This window comes from Poecilia latipinna, unplaced genomic scaffold (assembly GCF_001443285.1).
Source record: "Poecilia latipinna isolate Pla-1442-1.1 unplaced genomic scaffold, P_latipinna-1.0 Scaffold435, whole genome shotgun sequence".
NCBI classification, from domain to species: Eukaryota; Metazoa; Chordata; class Actinopteri; order Cyprinodontiformes; family Poeciliidae; genus Poecilia; species Poecilia latipinna.
In genome coordinates, this window is record NW_015113051.1 from 23,668 (window position 1) to 40,027 (window position 16,360).

At 39.4% G+C, this 16,360-nt stretch overlaps 1 protein-coding gene and 1 long non-coding RNA gene across 5 annotated transcripts in view; both read left to right on the forward strand.

Moving 5' to 3' along the window:
* The first annotated feature begins 125 nt into the window (after positions 1-125).
* On the forward strand, positions 126-13,551 carry LOC106951013 (regulator of G-protein signaling 14-like). Of its 4 annotated transcripts, XM_015038247.1 has the most exons (16): positions 126-215; positions 529-628; positions 4,652-4,673; positions 4,798-4,949; positions 5,061-5,153; positions 7,852-7,995; positions 8,088-8,261; positions 8,343-8,424; positions 8,511-8,611; positions 8,770-8,988; positions 9,235-9,308; positions 9,615-9,741; positions 10,551-10,632; positions 11,162-11,211; positions 11,824-11,920; positions 12,657-13,551. In XM_015038247.1, exons 4-16 carry the CDS (start codon positions 4,806-4,808, stop codon positions 12,941-12,943), a joined length of 1,674 nt encoding a protein of 557 aa, XP_014893733.1. In that variant the 5' UTR covers positions 126-215; positions 529-628; positions 4,652-4,673; positions 4,798-4,805; the 3' UTR covers positions 12,944-13,551. The 4 variants fall into 4 exon arrangements, with proteins under 4 accessions (XP_014893733.1, XP_014893730.1, XP_014893729.1 ...); XM_015038244.1 differs by lacking the exon at positions 126-215 and having other exon boundaries at positions 256-628; positions 11,824-11,899; XM_015038243.1 differs by lacking the exon at positions 126-215 and having other exon boundaries at positions 260-628.
* A 27-nt stretch (positions 13,552-13,578) lies between these two features.
* LOC106951014 (uncharacterized) overlaps positions 13,579-16,360 on the forward strand; it is a 12,087-nt gene continuing 9,305 nt past the window's right edge. Inside the window, exon 1 of the long non-coding RNA XR_001425729.1 lies at positions 13,579-14,462. This is a non-coding gene — a long non-coding RNA (uncharacterized LOC106951014). The remainder of the gene's footprint in view (positions 14,463-16,360) is intronic.

The window sequence follows — 16,360 nt, forward strand, 5'->3', positions numbered from 1 at the left end:
AAACAGAATGAGTTAAAAGTGGTGTTTGTTTATGGAAATTAAATCTCAAAATTATGTTTCCATGATATTCCAAAGATACTGCCACATCTACGGGCGTCGCCATGTTGAAATACGTACTTTTCTATCTCCGTTACGCTGTTACGTCTGGTGTGACGCTAAACCCAACTCCGAGTTCTGACTCTCGGGGTAACTGGATCGCAGCTCATTGTGTGCAGGTATTCCTTTTCCAGGTTTCAGTTTTAAGAACAGATATTTCTGAAATAATAAGCATAATTGAAAATAAGTTTATCTCCTGGTGCCACATATTTACAGCAACGACTCCAATGTTGTGGAAAGAAAAATAAATAAACTGTTCTCTGAGTGCGAGACTAAATTGTCCGCCATTAATTAATACTAGCCAGTGACACCTGCGTAGTTTTGTTGCGCACTTGAGAATAGGTGTTGTCCCGAGGAGGTGCTGGATGTTGTCATCTTTGTGGTTTCGTTAAACATTTTCCTCTTCCTCTCTCCAAAAATGGTGGCTCTCAGTGGATTTTTTCACAAGTTTTCCCGCCTGGCAAAAAGCGTTTCTCTGAAGCAACACGAGAAATTGCACATCTTATCCCGTTGCAACAGAGAGGGGAGAAAGGTGAGTTAATTACAGGTGTCCCTATATGTTTTGATTAATTTGCCTCATCTTTATTTGTACTCATCAACTTTTCTTACATGAGCTTAGCTTTATTAAAAGAACCCAGAAAGCAGGTGAAATTTGACTGCTTATTTATGAAGCTTGTCATAAAAAATGTCTTGGTTTTATTAATCTGAAACGAATTTGATATTTAGATAAAAATATACCTGGATAATATAAACTACATATATATATTTTTATTTTAACTGGGATCGTTTGCTTGTATACAGTTGTTTGCATTTACATTGTATGCAGACTTTTTGAAGTGACATATTTTGCAAAAACACACAACAGCCTTGTGGGAAACTGTGACATACGTCAAAACTAAAACTCTACTCCATGCATCTCAAAGTGCACAGCAGCTGAGCTGCATTAAAAGCATAGTGAGTCTGCTTATGAGCCCACATCACAGAGTTTCTCAAGATGTAGGTTGAGAACAGTTTGATCATAGTAACCATACTTCCTCTTCTGTGGCTTGTTGCTATGGCGAGACTTCCCTTCAAGGCAGGAAGTGACAGGAAGACCCAAGTGATGTCTGAGTGTTTGTTATGAAGAGGACTCATCAAGTTTGGGTGGAGCACTTCGCTTTATCCCTTTGACGGAGAGGACAGAGGTTTTTGGTGTTTTTTAATCTGTTATCCAGGCCATAATGGCGAAGAACTGCAATTCTTTAGGGATTCCTCTTGCCCACATGGTAAGCGTGTACCACTGTTTTTAGGTTTAAACAGGTTTCTGTGGATTTTATCTGTGTCGTGGATTTTTTTGCGCTTTGCACCCATTAATCTGTAGGTTTCATCGTTTTAAGTGCTAACCTTCATTTTAATACTTCCTGATACCAATGTCAGTCGACATTTAGCGGGTTGATGAACAGTTGTCCCATGTTGGCTTGTGTTGCCTGACTTCCCTTCCATGCAAAGCCAGTGCCAATAAGGCTGTGTGGCTACAGTTGGTCGCCGCTGAAGACAGGCCGGTCTTTATGAGCCAGAAGCATAAAGCGAGTCATGCATGTGGTCCAATCTGTCCTGTGTAGGCTGAGTTGGCTTGAATTCACTCTCCATTTCCTGAAATGGCTCCGCTCTTGAATAAGTGTCTTTTTGTAGATGCCCTCGAATGTCTTGAATGTTTATCACATATTACCGCTTTGCATTAAATGTAAGAATCTCTATTTCTAATTTGGCAACTCCCTTCTATGTTTGCATTCCTGTTTCTGCTTAAGTTCAGAAAACACAATGTGTGCAAACCAGATAATGTCACTTTATTTGATTTAATTTATTGACGTTTGTTTGACTTTTATTCTTGACTTCCTTCTGCCATGACTGGTGGCTTTTCAGATCAGACGGACAAAAAAAGGACAAAAATTTTAATGGGGAAGTCAATGAGGAGTGAAGTTGCAGCAAAAGTCAGCACATTACTGTTGAAAAATGCTCTTAGAAGCAATTGAATAGCTCAGACACATTGTGATTAGTTCTATTGGTAGTTTGATCTGACACAAAAAGTGATTTAGATCACATCTTGCATGCAATATGTCCTGTTAAATCCATTGGATTGAAACTGGTTTCAACCCTTCTGCTTTTTTGTAGCCTTTTACAAGAGACTTAATTTAGACTAATATAAGAAGCTGCTTTTTGTTTTATTGAAATAAACAACTGAAGATACAAAATGCACAATGCTGTAATTTAAGGAATTCCTCCCACACCTAGCTTAATCTTTTACTATCAGAATAATGATTGATAATTATTCAAATTAAACACAGCCGTGTTCAGCCAGCTTCATTCATCATGAAGTAAGGATGCTAAACCACAGTTACACTAATGGTTAAAATTGCCTTTTTAAGGAAAAAAATTCACAGTGGTCATTTTATGTGACCACTGTGAAGTGAAACATTTACAACAGTTCAGTTGCTCAACACAAATGGTGAATTAGCTAATCACATGGCAACAACTCGGTGCATTTAATCAACCAAACATGGTGATTTAATGAAATTCAGAGCAAGGGATTTAGGCTCACAGTGGCACAGTTGGTAGCATTGTTGTGTTGCAGCAAGACGGCCCTACGTTCGAGTCCCACCCTGGGGTCTTTCTGCATCTCTCCAGGTACTCCGGCTTGCTCCCACAGTCCAAAAGCATGACTGTGGTCTCTCTGAATTCTCCTTAGGCCTGAATGTGTGTGTGCATGGTTGCTTGAGTCTGTGTTGCCCTTCAATGGACTGGCGACCTGTCTATGGTGTGCCTCGCTTCTCGCCTGTGGGCTGCTGGAGATGGGGACCAGCATGTCTCGTGATCCCGCAAGGATGAGCCTGTTGGTTAATGGATGGATTTAGGTGACGATGAATTTCTAGAATTTTATAAACTGCTCATCTATGGGGATTTTTCACACACAGACTGGTTAGAAAAAGGAGAAAATGTTTACTGAATGGTAATTATTTTTTGGATGAGAAGGATATTGGGAGTTGTAGCTCACATAACCCTTCGTTACAATCAAAGTGTATTGAATACCAGCTCTGAACATACAAACCTTGGAACAGATGGTGTACAGTAGCAGACACTCCTGGGAGCTAAGGACGGATAACTCGGGCTGCAACATACACAAGCTCATCAAAACTAAAGAATAGTATATTGAAAAACATTCAGCAAGGCTCTGTTTTAGCTGAAACATTCAGATGATGGGGTCAGAGTTTTGAATGTTTTGGGACGAATGTCACTGATGCTAATACCACAGCATTAGCATCATGCTGCTGGGGAGCTACATCCCTTCATTACCACAGTGTACGTATCTTAAAATGAAATGCAAAATGACACAAAAATTATCTCAAACTGGTGTGGAATCTCCAGGATTTGCATGATACTATAATTTCAAGATTAAGCAAATTCTCAGAGGAGTAATTGGAAAACTATTCACCACCATGACATCTCATCTGAGAGTCGTGGTGAATTGTTTTCTTGAAGAATTGAGGCACTTTTAAATGTCTGAAAGGGGTCTAATCTGTAACTACTGAGGTGTTTTTAAAAAGTGGCTGCTTGGTGTAAATCTAAGCCTAAAAATTAAAGTGAATGGAAGATATAAAAAATGAAAGCAAATGTTAAAACAATGCAACCAGAACATCTTTTCTTGAGATTGTGCAGTTTGAGCTTTTTAGCTTTGACTACTAGCAAACAATGATGGGGAACTGAGAGTGAGATATAATCTATGGTAATTATAGCAGTGTATTTATAAACTAGAACATTAACCTTTATAGTCGGTGGGGAAGTTTTTTTAGAATTATTTTTATTTTGTTAGAGTGATATCCTGTACAGACGAGTAGACACGGCTACAATCACACCTCTGAGTAATTTTAATTTACCAACCTGTACATGTGTAGATTGTGGGAGGAAACGGAGCCCCCACATTAGGAAACCCAGGCAGGAAAACATAAATGCCTCTCACAAATCCCCCTCATCTTTTTTATTTTTTAAAAATAGAAATACAATTTTATAAAATTTAAAAGTAATTTCTTAGCCAAATCTTTGTTTTCTTCATTCTGGAGTTTCACAAAACTCTTGTCTGTCAGCTACTGTGGGAGAACTTTTGCAAGATATGAATTTTTTGTGTGCTCTGAAAGCTGAATGAGAGCTGTTGTCATCAGTGTTGCAACCACTTCCTGTGAAAACTGTCCTGGCTGATTGCGCTACACTGACAGAACATGCAGAAAAAACATGCAGCTGTTGTTCACATTTCCTTTTGTAAATGTGTCTATTGTATGTGGTTGAATGCACTTTATAGGTGTTGCAGAAATGTTGATTTTTGTCTAAGCTTTCTCCTATGATTAGACAATAAGTATAATATTAATTGGAGCCACATTTTTTTAAAGGCTCATTTCAGAAATTGTTTTTGAACAGATTGTAAGTCTAAGAAAGGATCAGCAAAATTGATTTGCAGTAAAATATTCTTTCCTACATTTTGTTTGCTTTATAACGCCTCCTGACTTACTTCTCTATTTGTTCCCAGAGTCAGGCAGTGTCAGATGGAGGTAAGCATGCACATGACCATCCTTTTACGTATCTCAACATGTTTGAGCATGAAAAGATCTGATTAAGTCTCAAGCTCCCGCTTTCTGTTTAGCTCTCATAAAGTAGGTGTGATTGTGTTTTTAGAGCTGAACATGACTGCGCGGGGCTGCGGAGGCAGCAGCTCCAGCCTTCCAGGGACCCCAGGAGGGGACGTCAACTCCGCCAACAGTGTCCTGAGCTGGGCCGTCTCTTTTGAGAAGCTGTTGGAAGACCCCCATGGGGTCAGTTACTTTACGGTGAGACGGACTATTGGGATAGTAACGCTTTGGCTATTCACTGGTGTTTTTTGAAGGTATTCTTGCTAAGCTAGGCGTGTTTGTTCATGTTTCTTTCTCGCTTCTCTGCAGGCCTTTCTGAAGTCCGAAGTGAGTGCAGAGAACATTTTATTCTGGCAAGAATGTGAAAAGTTCAGGAAGATTCCAGCCACATCTTTGGATCAGGTATGGTGCCACTCTTTAGCCTCTGAATGTATTTGAGTCATTTCTTTTAGTGTGTACTTCTCTGTTTTCTAATATGTATATTTTATATTCACTTTAACAAGCCAGGCAGACAGCTTTGGAAAATAACACACATAATGCTAAGTATAGTATTTCAATGTAGGAAAAGAATTGTTCAGGTGGATTAATCGGATAAAAAACAAAACAAAAACAAAAAAACTCAAGGAGAAATGCATTTAATGAATTGGTAAGTAAAATCACAAGTTTTTGCTTTTGTGGAAGCTTAAGTCTCTTAGTAAAACACAGCTTATTTATAGAAGCCTCTGGTTTCACCTTTAAAGTTTTGGTGGTTCATTTTAAAATTAACAGGAAATGGCCTTCGGCTGTTGCACTGCCTTGCAAAAGTTGTTATAACCCTTAAGCATTTTTGCTGACCTTGTCAATTGACAATCGCAAACTTCTGATTTTTATTCAGTTTTTGTGTGTTTGGCTGTTTTCAAGTAATATATAATTACTGCTGTGGGAAAAAAAATGATTGGGTTAAAAAAAATATATACAAAAAAACCAAAATTGTGTATTTGTTGTTTTCAGTCCCCCTAAGTAAATACTTTACATCAGTGGTCCCCAAACTACGGCCACATTTGATCCGGCCCTCTGAACAATACCAGAGAACATTTTGATTTTTTTTTTCATATACTGTATTTTCCGGACTATAAGCCACTACTTTTTTCCTAAGCTTTGAACCTTGCGGCTTATAGTCCAGTGCGGCTTATATGAAGATTTTTCTTGAACCAACAGGGGGCTCTTTAGCAGGAAGTGAATCATTGGAAGTCAAAATTGGAAATAAAAGAAGAAAGTCCCCATTAAAACGGAATTAGGTTTTAATAGGGAATTGAAATTTGAGAATTTTGTTGATAAGTTAAATAGCATTGAGGGGATAAAGAAGATTTTTCATTTTTAAAAAAATACTGGGATCATTATGAGAATTTGAGGTATAGATATTAGGGTCCAGTAGATGGCAGTAGTGCAACAATAATGGATGCAAGCTGCCGTTGAAATCTAAAGAAGAAGAAGAAAGCGCCCATTTTCATTTAGCACATGCTAGTAGCAGACACGAAGGATCAGCACTTTCACTGTTACAGTTACTGTTCGGAAACTACCATCATCAGTTCTGTTAAATCTAAACTTGGCAACTTTTTATTTTTCAACCATAATAAATGTAATATTCAATTGACCTGTTATGACTCAAATTTTGGGTGTCCGCCCCCCTCTGCTGCTGCTGCATTGTTGTGGAAAACCTGGAGCGGCAGAGATATCTGCGGCTTATATGTGTATGTTTACTGGTTTTTTAAAAAAAACTTTGGGGGTGCGGCTTATAGTCCAGAAAATACAGTATTTATTTCATAAGTAGTGTTATTTCCTGGATTTTTTTCTGTGAAGAACCCAGAGAATGTTATTTGATTGTGTTTTCTGGAAAACGATACATTTTTACATTTGGGCACTCCTGCAAACGTCACACTTTTTCTGTTACAAACTGACTCCGGCCCCCCACCAGAGAAGGGAAAAATTATGTGGCCCTCACAGGAAAAAGTTTGGGGACCCCTGCTTTACATGATCACGTTTCACTTTGCTTACAGCTACATGCCTTTAAAGTATGTCTTTATCAACCTTTTACATCCAGAGAGCAATCTAATCAATGGTCTAAACAATGGTCATGATTTGTCAAATATAGCAAAGATAGATGGTAAGCATCTTTTTTAGAAACTTGCTACATCATTTAGGTCAGGAATGCACAAGTCCTGTTCTCTAGATCTACAATCCTGCAATTTTTAGCTGCATCTCTTCTCCAACTCACCTGAATCAAATGTCAAATAGAGGCCTGGTAGTGTGCCATTCATTTGATTCATGGAGAAGTGATGCATTGCAAAGTGGTAGTTCTCGAGGACTGGACTCAGACACAGGTGTACACATGGCTATATGCTAAGGGTTGATGTCCTGCTGGAAGTTGAACCTCCACCAGTCCTTCATTTAGCTCCGCCTACCTCCTCATCCACCCTTGCCAGTTTCTATGCCACTGTTAAAGAAAAACATCCCCATAGTGGCATGACCAGAGGATGAGACCAAAATTGAGCTTTTCATCTCATTTGTCCATCCAACCTTCCTCAGCATGTTTACTGTGTCCTACATAGAGCTTGTGAGAAACGACAAACAGACCTTATCATGAGTTTTTCTGCAATTTATATTCTTAATACTTCTCCGCAACGTCTCCCTGAACTGGTGTGTGCCCTAACATTCATAACACATGAACAAGCCTCTGAGGCCGTCACAGGACACCTCTGTTTATGCACAGGTTACATTATGTACAGCTGCACTGTATACTTATTACTAATTGCTTCTGAAGGCAACTGGTTAGACTGGAAGATCCTTTGGGATATTAAAGTGAAGTAAGCATTCTGCAAATGCACGTCATGCTTGTTTTCAGATTTTTATTTGTGAAAACTTTGAGAATGACATTTTCTTTGCAGTTGATTAAGCTCTACTGTTTCTCTGCCAGGTAAAACCACTGAAAATGTTTTGGTTCTACTGTATTTTACAAAGTAGAAAACATTTATTTCCATATTCAACAGCTTAAATACATTAAGTGACAAATGATGTGTGTCTAATCTCCATTGATTCATTGTGGCATACCTGTTCTTTTTAGTTGAAAGCAGCAGCTCGCTCCATCTACGACACCTACCTGTCTGACTGCGCTCCCTACAGTGTGAACATCGATGACACTGCCAAGACGGAGGAGAAGGATCTGGAGCAACCCACTCCCGACATGTTTAGCAAAGCTCAGGCTCAGGTTAGCAGAACGTTTACACTCCCATGTAATCACTGGTACATGTACTTTATTGCTTAACTCTGAGTTCAGCTCTACTGCTTCTCTTGCATCAGATTTTTAAATTGATGAAGATGGACAGCTACCGGCGCTTTGTGCGCTCTCCTCTCTATCAGCGATGCACCTTGGCAAGTGTAGAAGGTAAATTTCTACCTCAGCTCTCGACGGAGCCCGTCCGCATGGGGTCATGGGACGACATGGCCAACAAGAGCCCCTCAAGTGACAAGAAGGTGAATAGCATAAAGGACAAGGCAATGGAAGCCCATTATTCCTTTTAAACCTTGATTTATCTCTTTAAATCTGTCAAACAGAACAGGAAGTCCGACTCTAATAGTCTACCAAGTGGTAAAAGTGTCTCAGAGAAACAGCGACAGAAAAGAGGATCCTGGGGAGGTAGTAGTGGCCATATGTCAAATCGTTTCTTTCTCTTTTTTTTAATTCTGTATTTTGAGTTTTTCTCTTTTTGTCTTGACTCATAGATGCATCAAACGGCCAAGGCTCAGGTCCTCTGAAGCAGTCAAATATGTCGATCAAATCAACCAGCAATGTGGAGCTTGGCTCCCTCTGCAGACAGATGGAGGTCAGTACATTTGTGACAAGCATTCTGGGAATGTTGCAGATCATATAAATGATTAATTACATAAGATTGTGGTTAAACGCACACAATAATAAAATGTAGACCAGAAGCTGGGACATCCGTCTAAATATTCTCTTTCTGCTCTCCCATCTGTTGCGTAGAACGGCTGGCCGGGTCCCACCTCCCGTGATCAGGCTGCTGGCATCGTGAGCCGTATGGGGATGGAGGGGGGCTACTGCTGTGTCTACCTGCCCGACGGCAGCGCCTCCCTGGCCCCTACACGTAATGGGCAGCCCATCAAGGACATGCTGGCCAGCCTGTGTGAGAAAAGGGGCTTCCCATTAAAAGATGTCATGATTTACCTTCATGGCAAGGACAAGGTGAGAGCTTCTCCTCTGTGTGCTGCAGCACTTGCTGTTTCAGATAAAGATAACAGCTGCAGTGCCAGCCTTTAACCATGTTTGGTAACATGTGAGACGATTAACCTCTTCCTGTTCCAACATCCTCTGTCTCATCTCGGCCTTTCGTTTCCGAAACCTTTTGTTGAAACTGATGCTGTTGTTAAAAGAAAAGAAAAATCACTGGTGTTTCTTCCTGTCTTGTGCTGTTCTCTCTCTCTTTGGCAGCCCTTGTCGCTGGACCAGGACTGCTCCGTGCTGAGAGATCAACAGGTCTCTCTTGAGCTCAGGGTGACGTTTGCGTGAGTCATCTTAGTCACTTCCTTTTTGTTCTTTTTTTGTCTGCCGTTTTAGTCACCATTAGCAGACTTTCACACCCACTATGCCACCACTACAGCATGTCACATCTCACCATATTTGGGGGAAATCCTGATGTTGGGACACATCATCTGCCTTCTAGTTAAGATTTCTTCAAACGCATGACCAAATTAGGTCAAATTTCCGTTTCTTGTGAAGAGGTCATTAGGTGTTGACTTTCATTTTATCTATCAGCATTGTTTTCAGTAGGATTTGTGTGGGCTATTATTGAAAATGCAATCATGTCACAGGTTGGAGAATGCCTTTACTGGTAAAACAGTGGGAATCATGGTGAAGTCCAGTAAAACACTGCAGGACGCCCTTTGTACAGTGATGCAGAAACATCATCTAAAGCCGCAAGAGACAGCGATAACCATGGTAAGTGGTTATGTCTGACACCTTAATATATATATATAAAGCAGTCTTTTATTTAGGAATGGTTACTTGTGCTTAACAGTCTCAATTAATTTTTTTTTTATCTTTAAATGTTATAAAAACTTCGACATGAATAGATACCTGCTATAATTAGCAGTACACACTTCCCCCTGCAGTTGTCAGAACATAATTTACACTTATGCTAATTAAACTTGCAGTTTTACTTTTGTTGAGTCATAACTGCCATTGAAATATAAGCAGTGCTTTGCAACACACCACAATATTTGGTACTTAAAATTTCATACTCTGCAAAGTATGAATATGTGATAAATTGCCCTTCGTGACCACATTGGGTGTGCAGTTATAGTGGTGAATTATATTTTTTAAATATATTCTAGTTTTAATTCATAATAATTTGTTATATTGTTTATTTTATAAATTATTTATTTAGAATTGTAACTAATTTATAAGTAGTTCATTTTTATAAGTCCATATTTCTGCATTTCCAAATATTTTTACTTATTTTTTCTGGTGTAATATTCAGATTTTAAATGTGGCATCTTCAGCCATTTAGTTAGGATGATTAAAGTCATATCTTTAACCACCCTAACTAAAAAAAAAAATCAAGGTTTCAAAATGTAATTATCTTCTTAAGTATCTTCTATTTAGTGAATTGAGTTACTGCAATGACTCCACCTTTCATTGATATTCTAATTTACTATCACTGCATATGTTGCGCCACAGTTGAGGTTGCTAGTACTGACTGTCGGACTCAGTTCAACAGGCTCTTTCTTTTTTTCTGTCTGTTTCAGGTTGGAAGTGACGTGCCTGTGAACCTGAACTGCTCTGTGTACAAACTAGCCAATAAGACGCTGAGGTTGGAAAAGGCAAAAGGTAAACATGCTGGGCTTTACTTTTAGAAAACCCAATCATTTTGCTTCAAAATGGACTGTTTACAATAATTTAAACAGTAGACTTCTCAGCTTCCGGAAAAACAGTGAAGAAAACAAGCCTGTGTAGTCGAGGAACCTTATTTCAAAGTGATTATTAAACGCTGCTCTCCATACGCTATTGGTAACACACATCATGTTATGCTCTTTCCTCTAACTTGTGATACTTTATTTTTCTTTTATTTCTCTGGTGTTTTTTATGCCTCTCACTCTTTTAACATAGTAGAGTAACTTACTGTCCTCTTTACTCTGACTACTTGCTGAGATTTTTCTCTGCTCTTTTCTATGGGTTTGATGTGTCGCAGTGAATTTGGTTTGTTTAACGGTGTGTCATTTTCAGTTTTCTCATCTCATTTTCCAACATCACATCAGAGCCGCGGTCTGTGCTTCAGCTCCTTTCCCTGCGTTCAGGGAGAGCAAAGAGATTTTACGTCGAAGTGGTGTTACAAATTTTTATCTTTCTTTGAAAATAGGTAAAGATCAGGCCATTATTCCCAGAGGAGGGAGTTCTCCTAATGCACAGGTGAGACTGACATTAATGTAATTATTACCATTTTATCAGAGCTTTAATGCATTTGTAAATTAGAAGACTAAATCACTTTTTGTCCTCCACTGCAGATTATTACTTTGTTGTGGGTGAAAGGTCTGATTAGTTTTAGGAACCATGGCTGCTGATTGATGGAGCAAACTATTTGTTTCCGCCACAATTATTGAACATCCCAGTAAATATGGGTCAAGCTGTCTCTAAGCAACACAAACTGTTGTTTGGAGACCCACAATGCTGTTCAGCAGTTCCCTAACGGCGAGCTTTAAAATAATAAATAAAAAACAATCTCTTATCTTCTTCCTCATTGTTAATTAAAACTAGACAAGATCCCAGGTCCATCTGTCCACTGGACACAAAGCCGTTGTTGTTTTAATAATACTTAGCTAGACTGTAAAGCTGTTTTCTTGGAAACACATCCTTAATTGTAAAGCTCGGTCACGTCTTGTTCAGATGTTCATTTGTTGTTTTTATTTTTTTTAAATTACACCTAGAGCGATGTAAATGTGATGCTCGTGTATTCTTCTTGGATATAAAATTTTCTATAAGTGAAAAGTGCATCATGTCTCTGGGATCTGCTTTTGTCCTCAGCCAGGAGCAGGGAGTGGAGGCCTGGAGCCTCAATTGTCGACTCAGACCGACATAGTCAGGACGCAGCACAGACCCAGTAAGAACCGCGACATGGACGGTAAGGCACATCACCAGTGTCTGGTGTAGCTGGGTATCACACCACATGCTGTTAGACGATTTCACACCTGGATCACTGGAGCTCATTTATAGACAAGTTCATGTTATGCTAGTGATTTTTATTGTCTTTATTAAATCAATAAATAAAAGTCAGGTCAAGATGAGATCCAGTGAAAAGAAACCGTGACGGTGGATTACAGAAGTTTTAATTCTCATTACAGCTAAAAACATTGATCGACATGAAGTAGAGCATGAGGGCAAATTATGTTTTGTCAAAATCTAGTGCAACTAGAAATAAGAAAGGTGTGGTGTGCAGCACATCCCATCTTTTTTCTGGAATCAATGATTCCTGCTGGTTTTTCTACCAGTTTTTTACTGTATGGATGAGGTGATGAGTAGCAAAAAAAGATAAAAAATCTCCTCTTGTCATGAAAGTTGGTAATGTTGCATCTCAAAACTGTTGCAGCTGTAATTAGAAAGCAAGTACAATTTAGCACACTTTGGAATTTTATTTGTAAAATATTTTTGAATTAATTTTACCCCCTGACCCCCAAGTCAAAATCTTGAACTATGTTCTGTTTGTCCATCGCCTAAGCTATAAATAGAATACTTTTGCAGAGTGCTTTGCCACTTACATCACTTACATCTTGCCAAATGATGATTCTGATGCACATTTCTCAACACTGATTCTGGAAAATAACCTGCAAAATTAACATGATTGTCTTGATTTGCCTCAGGATTTCTGGACATGCTGACCAGAGCTCAGTGCTGCAGAGTAGATGACCAGCGAGGCCTTCTGACCAAAGAACAGCTAGAGATCCCTTCATTCCTGCAGCTTTCTTCAGACCAGGGACAGAATACAGACGATTCCAGTGCAACCAGCTCTTCCACTACCGACTCCAAAACAGAGTCAGGGGACAACTCAGATGCTCCAGTTCCGGATCCAGCTCCAGCCAATAAATCTGAGGAAAGTTCTGCTGCTCCTAAATCTGAATCTAAAGACTTGAGGGAAACAACAGTTTGATGCAGAATTGCGTGGAAAGACAAAGTCTTAAAACCCAATTGAATATCTAACAGAAATGTGATCTGATTTATGTAAACAGATGGTTGTTGGTCCAGATGCACTTTCTTTAACGAATAAGCTCACACTCGGCAGTATTTTCTTTGGCCTCAGCCTTTCATCAAATGGGTTTTCGAAGGCAAGTCTAGATGGATGAGTGAAAACATTATGGCAAGCATTTGTGTAATTTTTAAAACACTACAGATCTTCATTGGAGAATGTTTGCTACGAATCTATTCTGCACCCATACACGCATAAAACGTTTAACCTTGAAATTGCACCCTGAAACATGTTGCTGTACAGATTAATTCACCTTTGAACCTGCAGTCGTGTTTTAACGTTGACTCTAAAGCATGAGTGTATATCTGCAGAGGAAGCATGGACTGTTCTGAGTAGCCCATTGAAACGTGCCTTGCATGTCTGTGTCTTATGATTTCTAAATATTTTATGAAGATTAGCTTTTATTACTTGAAATATGTGTTTTCTGGTGTGCGCACTTGTTTATTTGTGACCTGTGTTTTTTTTTTTTGCATGGTTTGTTGTGAAGGCACTTTGTGAAGCGCTGGTCATGCCTCGTTCCCTGCCAACCTCTGATTGCATTTCAGGATTATTAGTGTTTTTAGGGTGACAGATTCAGTGTTATGTTACCTAGCAAAAACTTTTAACCGACTCTGTTAATTTGTTTGCTATGAAAGGCGTTTTATTTTTCAATAAATCCGAGGTCGGTTTCTGCCTGAAAGAAATGGTTCGTGATTTTGGTTTAAATTATACATTCAGTGTGCTGTAAGACGACTCGAGCTCAGTGGAGTGACTGGATGAGTCATGCTCAACAATACATGTGAATACCTGCAAACTCTTTTTATACATCCATTTTTTTTTTTTGGTTTATCCTGATAAAGGAAAACTTCCTCGTTCATGTAACGTCAGTGATGACGATCTTTGCAGAGTTACGATTGGATCCTTGGAGAGGTTTGTAGCCAATGAACTGCTTTATATTTCCCAAGACTTGTTGCTGGATGGGGGTTTGCCATTTTTCTGTGATGGGCAGGCATTATGCGAGTTACAAAACCTACTGAATGACTCATGGATGATCTCATCCCCCTGGATGACGTCAGCAGTGTATATATTTCATAGTATGTGGCAGCACGTGGTTTTGGAATGCATCCCATCTATCATGCTTGTTTAGACCGTTGCATGCAATTGTTATGGCCGTAATTAAGCCGGAGAGAATGAACGGCACCACATTAATGTGCAAAGTGTTCAGACACAGTGGCACACCTGGCGTTTGCGTGTTTGTGTGTTTGCACGTCTAGTCGTGCGTGAGTGCTGCGTCGGTGGAGCTATGAATGGGCAGAGTGGGGTGTTCTCTCTCTCTCTCTCTCTCACACACACCGTCACAGCTCTGGGATGAGGAGTGCCATCTACTCCACTGCATGTCTGCTGTGCTGCTGAGAGGAAAGAAGACAAAGGGGGAGAGAAGGAGGTGAGCGTTTTGAGTTTTCCCCCAGAATGATTGTTTTTATTTATTACTTTCTAACAGGATTTCTAGAGGTTGCTTTTGAAGAGTGTATGTGTGTTTGTCCTTGTCACTACCATCTCTCGTCCTTCTTGCCTGTCTGTCACACAGCACATAACTGAGCTTGATGAAATGCATTTATCCTATCTGATGAACCTCATCATGGTTTGTCATTTCTCTTTTTTTTTGTAGTTGTTGTTCTGTTGTTCACGACTTCATTGGGATGGAGTTTATTGCTTGGTTTATTTGATTGAATTTGAAACTCTTAATACTTAAAAGTATTAATGATGGATGGAGAAGGGCTTTCAATGAAGACAAATCTGTTCTGCACTTAGTGACGGATCCCCGACTGATTAAAATCATTTCACATTCTTTTTAGCAGTTCTCGGGTGAAAGTCACGTGGCCCAGATGTTAGTGGGACAGGGAGCAGCTGTGCTTGGCGACTGACTAAATTCATCCTGTTGGGGTGCGAGGTCAGGGTGCTGAGTGCTCACCTGAACGTGGGAAAACAAATGTCTGGTTACTATCGGTTTCTGTCTTCTCACAGTGTTATCAGAATTACTGGCCGCCTTCTGACCTTGAAGCTCGATCATCTCTGTGTGCTGTAAGGTAGTGATGTCAGACTGAGGTTGGGAGCTCTTTGTCTTGACAGTTTCCTCTAAAGCAAATTTTTTATTAATAAAATGAACTCTGGCTGGTTGGGTATGAAGAAGTCTGGATGTTGGGACACTCTTTATTCAAAGGCGCCATGAGAAAAATGATTTAAGGGAAAGTTACTCCATGCCGCCAGGAGCTATAATATAGAGTTTTATGACTACAGGAAGCGAATCACTCATTTTAAGCTCAACCACTTCCTTCGTATTTTAATTCTTGGCCGGGGAGTTAATTCCTGCTGACCTCACTCTTTTTAAAAAAAAAAAAAACAGGGCAATATCTCTGGAACAGCTTAGGTTTTTATTTAAATTTGATCCTACGAGTATTTTATTAAGAGTCTTAAAGCTTCTACTTTGTTTTTAGTTTTATCTTCCTCAAACCGTCTCTGAAGAAGTGGTGTTGGTAGGAGGAAGTGTTTAACCAGAAAGACTGGTGTCTTCTAACATTTGGTGCCACTAAAGAAATGCTCACTCTCTGAACATCTACAAATTTTACCTGTCAAGACCATAAAACTCAAAGTAGACTATTGGGATTTCATGTAATGAATCAACCCTGTGCAGAATTTTGAAGTGGGAGGAAAAGGACATACGGGCTCGGCTTAAAAACGTTTTACCTTTTAATTCTTCTCAGAGATATTTCGTGCTCAGATTGAAATGATTTATTTTTTCTGAACACACATTTTGTCAATCTAAACCCTTCCACCACTCCATCCCCACCAACAGTATCTCTGCTCAAGAGCATCCCCACAGCATGACGCCGCCACCACCATCTTTCACTGTGTGTGCAGTAGTTTTTCCAACACAAAGTTTTGAATGTTTCAGTCTTGCCTAACCAGGGCGCCTTGTTTGTCTGCTGCTCCCTTTGTGGCTGCACGTTTTGCCATTTTCCAAAAATATCCTGTTAACACATTCTCTCACCCTGAAATGCTCCTGTTCGCTTCTCTAATTAACGCTTTCCTTGAACGCCTTGTCAGTAAAGGTCGACGGTAATGACCTGGATGGCATTTTTGCCACACTCTTTTCATTTTATGATGGATTGAACAGTAATCCACAAGCTGTGGAAAATAAACCTTTGAGGCCACCATAGAATAGCAATTAGCATAGCATCCTTAAAAGAATAATAATGGCGATTTAAAAAAAAAAAAAAAAAAAAAAAGGGTTTTTAAGGGGGGAAAAAAAAAGAGGGGGGGGAAAAGAAAAAAAAAAAATAA